A 5,761-nucleotide genomic window follows, 5' to 3' on the forward strand; every position below is an offset into this window, starting at 1 on the left:
ATAATAACACATTTTAGTAATAATTTGACTTTATTCTCAAAATAGTAAGAATATTAAATTTGTTCTTGAAATATTATGACTTTATCATATTGATTTTATTCTCATATTATTGCAACTTTACTCTCGTATCATGACATTATTTTTGTAATATTACGACTTTATTGTAATTGATTTTTTTCTTAGCATGGTCCTTTACAGCCTTAGAAATCCAACCTCCAAATGCATTGGCAGGGGCAATAAAAAAGCTGCAACAACCTGGTTGCCCAAGAAAGGCAAACTGTTCATCTATTGGCTTGTTGAAGCCCTCTTTAATTCATTTTAAAACATTTTTGTGTTTTTAAAACTGTCTATGACCTTGACCTAATCAAGAGCTGCTACATCAACACACACCCTCCTGTTCTGTCTGAAGACGAAGTGTAAACTTAGAGACGGCCGTGGTTTTGCTGCAGCACCTCCTAAATAAAGGAATGACCTTTCTTTGGACTGGACGTCTGTTTTTAAATCCTTAAAACCAATCTCTTCTCCCTGGCCTTTGAGACCGTCTGAGATGTTGACTTTTACTTTTATTTTATTTTTTTATTTAATTTAGTTTTTATCTTGACTGATAGTATAACTGCTGTATTTATAAAAAAAAAATAAAAAAAAATAAAGACATTTGATTTTGTAGAGCCTTTTGTTTAGACACTTTGGTCTTATGGACATTTAAAGTGTTTTGTAAATAAAGGTGGTATGGTATAGTGTTTGGAGAAAATATGAGACAGCTGGGACTAGGGATGAGTAATAAATCGATCTTATCGATTAAACAAATTTTTGGTTTATGGAAAATCTTAAGTTTTCTCCTTGGGTTTCCATAGTTCATAGTTGTTGTTTTTTTTATCTACAGCTTTTATATATTTGGATTTTGAATTCAGGTCAACTCTACTCTACTCTAATTTTATGTTGTTTAATAATGTCTTGATATTACCAAACTAAATTTGGAATATTAGGAAATGAGGTAGTCATTTTTGAGACCTCAAACACAAAAAATAACAAAAAATAAATTTTCCACACTTTTTTTTCCTCATTAAAACATCCTTGTGCCTTTATTCTGCAGATATGACCATATTTTCATGATTAAACAAAAATTCTTGTATTCTGACCCTAATACTCCATCGCAGAGCTCGCGTAAGGGACGACTAAAATAATTCTGATTGAAAGCGAGAAATTTTTTTTTAATTAAAATCGGAAAAGTGAAACTGGTCAAGAAGAGTTTTGTTCAACATGTCACATGAAATGTCCATGTTTTCTCTCTGTCCTGATAAAGGAGTAGGTCAGGAAAACAGAAGCGTTTTCTTCCAAAGTAACATGAATGTGCTACGGTCTAATTAAGCTAACCATTACATTATGCCCACTGTGAAACATGGAGGTGGCAGCCTCATGCTGGGGAGTGATTTTTCTTCAGATAAAACTGTAGATTTTAAATCCAAGTGGTTGGAATTAGAAACAGCTCCAGGATTGGAGTTCAAGCAGATATCAAAATTATTAGTCACTGGAAAACAAATTCAAGTTTTGGAATTACGGTAGACCGATCCCAGAACTTGACAGGAAATCTGCAGCTTTATCAGAATCAGAATTTCTTTTAATGTCATCGTGCCAATTTGAATGTGTAACTAGTTACACAGTTACATATTTGCACAATTGAGTAATTAAATTTGTCAATAATAGGTGGCTCCTACCAGTAAAGACTAAAGCACTTCAACCAGCACCAGTTGAAGGAACCATGTCACTACGACTTTAATTTTTGCGTTTCCCGCAAATGCACATTTTAGATCCCCTATAAGTATGAAGGTGACAGCCAGTCAGTGTCAGAGTAATTTTAACGAGTAAAAGAGTGAGAGGTGCTGACCAAATGTAAGGCTTTAATGACTACAAGAGTAAAGTCCCTTAAGCGTAAAGTCCTCTGTGGGAGTGGGGCCAATAATTGGATCAATATTTGTAAGCCTGAGCACAAAGAGATTCAATTTTCTCTCTCCAGATGACACCATTTCTTAATCAATATGAATTAGCTTACAAATTTGATTTCAACATTCGACTCCAGTTCAGCGTAGGTGACTTGTTGCCATCGTTGCTCGTGTAAAGCGCCCTTTTCAAGCCTGAGAAATTCCGACTAACTGCAACTTTAGCTGTTATAAAGAGGCACCACTCTGTCGATAGTTGCCCTGCAGATGGGGCATTTCTTTGGCTCCTGCAGGGCCTCGAAGCAGGGGCCGCAGGCACACACGTGACCGCACTCCAAAAACACGAGAGAGCGTTCCCGGCTCAGACACACGACGCAGCTGGTGGCGGAGAAGCTGCCCTCCTCTATCTGGAGCTCACGCATGAGCCTCCTCTGCTGCTCCTTGAACTCCTCCTCGACACTCCGCCGCTTCCTGCTCTCCCGGCAGTGAACGTACCACTTCCACAGCACGTAGAGGAGCGTGGAACAGGCGGCGAGCCCGAACACGTAGGACAGGATCCTCCACACCCTCACGCCGCTCATCTGTTTCCTCAACAGGGACTCGTAGTTCTGCCGGGTGAGGAAGTAACAGAAGTCCTGCTTCGGCGGCTGCAGCTTGATCAGGTCGTTGTCCAGGACCAGCTCGCCCACGCCCGTCACGCTGTCGCCCACGCGCAGCATCTCTTCCATTTCGTGGATCCCTTTGGACCGCTCTCCGCTGATGAAGTGGCTGATGAGGTTGAACATGGACTGGACCGTGGGGTGGAAGTTCTCGTAGGTGGTCTCCAGGTCCAGCTCTACCGCGTCCAAGGGGCGCACAACCCGCACCGTGGTGGAGATGTTTTCGTCGTAAGACCCGAGCGCGAACGGGACGGTGTTGGTGCGCTGGTGGATGATTTTCTCTGTGCAATTCCTGTTTGGAAATATAGTTGAACATTTTCAGTTTCATTTAAATTAAGTCAACTTAATTGTTTACACAGCAAAATGCTGCTATAGCACCATCATGATGTCACGTCTGAATAAGTATTTTTATACAAAGAGAAGTAGCTTAGTAGCTTTTTGTTGGTTGATTTTTCAATTGTATTTTTTTGGGCCAGTTTTGTGTTTTTTTTTCCACATGAATTTATCAAAGATAAAAATAAATAACTTTCTTTTCCCCCTGGCCCAGTAGAAATAAAACAGGAAGCAATCTGTGACATTTGGATGGCGGCATTTGCAGATTTGTTTTCATGCCGTTCAATGTGCTGCAGCTAATAAGCGATCCAGCGACAAACTGATGCCAGGGGTGCCTTTTCCCTTCTCCCCGATGAATGTCTGATGAGGTACATCACAAAAATGTGGGCTCTGTGAATCTTGTGGGGCAAGCTGCTGCTTGCGTCAGAGTCACCATCTGTTCTGACTACGATACTCCACTGACGTTACCACCTTATGCAAGATTTGAATAGTTGTATGAAGTCATTCATCTGCTTGCATGTCAAATTCTGATGATGGTGCTTGGTCTAGAAAAGCCAGAAAAGCAGGAAACAAGCAGAATGTAGATCCGATCTTCAAACGACTCACCATAAGTGAGTGGTGCGATTCCACACCATCTTCTCCTCTTTCAGAGTCAGCCTCTCGATGACTCCTTTGCAGTCATCAACAAACTGGCTGTTCAGAGTGTCCTTCACTGATCTCACCAAACCTGAGGCACAAAACCACTCTTAGTAAAGCAGGGAGGTGAAACTTATTTGTCGTTTTCAAGCTTTAAAGAATGTGTTGCAAACCTTCTATGACGGCATATGGGATGCATCTCCCAGAGGTTTCAGACAGGATGGCTTTTAAATCCTGATCAATGGAGATTTTTTTAGCTTCCTGCATTAAAAAAAAACAAGAAAATTGATCAAATCTTGCACGCAGTACGTTAATACATTTGCGATTTTGTGCCTAGAAAACATGTCTGACCTTTAAATGGGTAGCAGTTTTAACTCTGCTTCTGTAAATGGAATAAAATACGGCGGTCAGCGCAGAGCTGGTGGCTAAAACCACCATCTCCACCACTGAAGGCTTTCCACTCGACTCCATCCTGGGATTTGATTCATTTAGGACCACTTTGGGAGAAAGATGGGGAAAAAATGATTCAATTAATTTCTTTTATGAAGTAGTTCCTTTTACTTTTATGTTGTAGTTTAACTCTCCAGCATTTCAGAAAAAACATAGTAGCTAAATTCTCTTTCCCGTCTTTATAATGTGACAAAATGTAAAAATATGCTTAAAGTAAGATTAATATTTAAACACTCAATAATTAAGCAAATCCCATGTTTACTGAGAATGACCTACCAATCCTTTGTTATACCAGTCAAACAAGAGTTTTTAGTTTTCAGTCATATATAACCACTGGAAAAATAAAGCATTTTCTTTTTCAAACTCAGTGTTTACATATCAGGAAATAATTTAATTCATCTGGTATTAACAAGGTTCTTAATATATTTAAATGTAACCTAAAATTATCTAAGTGTACAACAACATAACAAACCCAAATCTGTCATTTCCTATTAAACAAAAATGTCCGTTGTGAAAATTGGATTTAATGGCGTTTAGAACCACTTTTTACAGCAAGAATTCAAACGACTTTTATATTACTTTATAGTTCTCTTATATTGTTGAAAAAACAATTTAGATCTTGTTTTGACAATGCAGTTGATAAAACGGCATGGGCTATTTTTGGTTTGTTTGTCTTTTGAAATTAGAGAGTCATGTATTTTTCCTATGACAATATAAACATTAGCAAATGTTCAGGAATACAATAAACAGGAAGAAAACGTTTAGCCAAAAGTCAGAGCTTTTTTTATTAATTGTAAGAATGTAAACATATTTGAAATGCATACTTCTGCATTTTAAATGTTCAAAAATATGAGTAAAATTTCACCAACGACTACAATAACTAACAACTTCAAAACCACATACACCTAGCTCTTCAAGCCAATCAATATCATAACACATATAACCTTCAAAACAGGAAGTTAGCTTCGGTTAACACAAAGACGATTCATTATTGTCAATCGAACTACTGCAACGATTTTGGCCTATTTAATAAATGCTATTTAGTCTGTAGCCCCCAAACGTGGTGAGTTTTTTTTTACAGTTATTAGCAATTTCAACATAACTAGCCGTTGGTAACCATTATTAGCAAACAAACTAGCTAACACTTTTCTACCTAAGCATACTTGCTAACATAAAATTTAGCAGTTTGCTAACTATGTTTGGACTACAAAGGAGAAAACAGTTTACGCCGTATTAATAAAGTTAAGAATGACTTAATAGATAAAAGAAAGTCTGAACCTTTATTCACCTTCGTTCACAGGAGCAGCTGCTTTTGACCAGTTCTGCTCAGTGGAATACTTGCAGTTCTGCTGTTAGCCAGCAGAGGTCAGTAAAAAACCGTTGAAAAAGAAAAAGAAAATCTGTGACCAGAAACTGTTCTAAGTGAAACTATGCAAAAATGTTTCGAATTACTTCAATATGTCTGTTATGTCATAGCAAAAATTCCCTTTTATTTCAGAAGATAAAAATTATTTATTTACATTAAAGTTGGTTTTGCCCAGATTTCTAATACGGTACCTTTAAATATGCAAATTCCTCACTCTTTATACCTATTATTTGGTTGTATGTTGTGATCATTTTTGTAAAATTGTAGAACCTGGATTACCATACACACATACTTCAATAAATTTGAAAGTCATGAAGCATTTAATTTATTTAATTAATTCAATTCTAAAAATTAGACACAATCAAACATGAATCAGTTTA

General features: G+C 37.5%; 1 protein-coding gene across 2 annotated transcripts; it reads right to left on the reverse strand.

Annotated features, from left to right (window-relative positions):
• Positions 1-200: 200 nt before the first annotated feature.
• mul1 (mitochondrial E3 ubiquitin protein ligase 1) lies at positions 201-5,389 on the reverse strand. 2 transcript variants are annotated; one of them, XM_007578968.2, is made up of 5 exons: positions 5,304-5,389; positions 3,917-4,062; positions 3,739-3,826; positions 3,536-3,656; positions 201-2,888 (listed from the first exon to the last, which is right to left on the reverse strand). In XM_007578968.2, the coding sequence occupies exons 2-5, from the start codon at positions 4,034-4,036 to the stop codon at positions 2,159-2,161; spliced, it is 1,059 nt and encodes a 352-aa protein (XP_007579030.1). In that variant the 5' UTR covers positions 4,037-4,062; positions 5,304-5,389; the 3' UTR covers positions 201-2,158. The 2 variants fall into 2 exon arrangements, with proteins under 2 accessions (XP_007579030.1, XP_016520133.1); XM_016664647.1 differs by having other exon boundaries at positions 5,294-5,367.
• Positions 5,390-5,761: the final 372 nt, after the last annotated feature.

The sequence above is a fragment of the Poecilia formosa genome, unplaced genomic scaffold (genome assembly GCF_000485575.1).
Source record: "Poecilia formosa unplaced genomic scaffold, Poecilia_formosa-5.1.2 Scaffold501, whole genome shotgun sequence".
Taxonomy (NCBI): domain Eukaryota; kingdom Metazoa; phylum Chordata; class Actinopteri; order Cyprinodontiformes; family Poeciliidae; genus Poecilia; species Poecilia formosa.

Coding starts and splice junctions, on each gene's coding strand:
- mul1 (XM_007578968.2), bottom strand. CDS start 4,036: ATGGAGTCGAGTGGAAAGCCTTCAGTGGTGGAGATGGTGGTTTTAGCC. Junction 3,827..3,916: donor AAACTGCTACCCATTTAAAG/GTCAGACATGTT, acceptor TTTTTAATGCAG/GAAGCTAAAAAAATCTCCAT. Junction 3,657..3,738: donor CCCATATGCCGTCATAGAAG/GTTTGCAACACA, acceptor TTTGTGCCTCAG/GTTTGGTGAGATCAGTGAAG.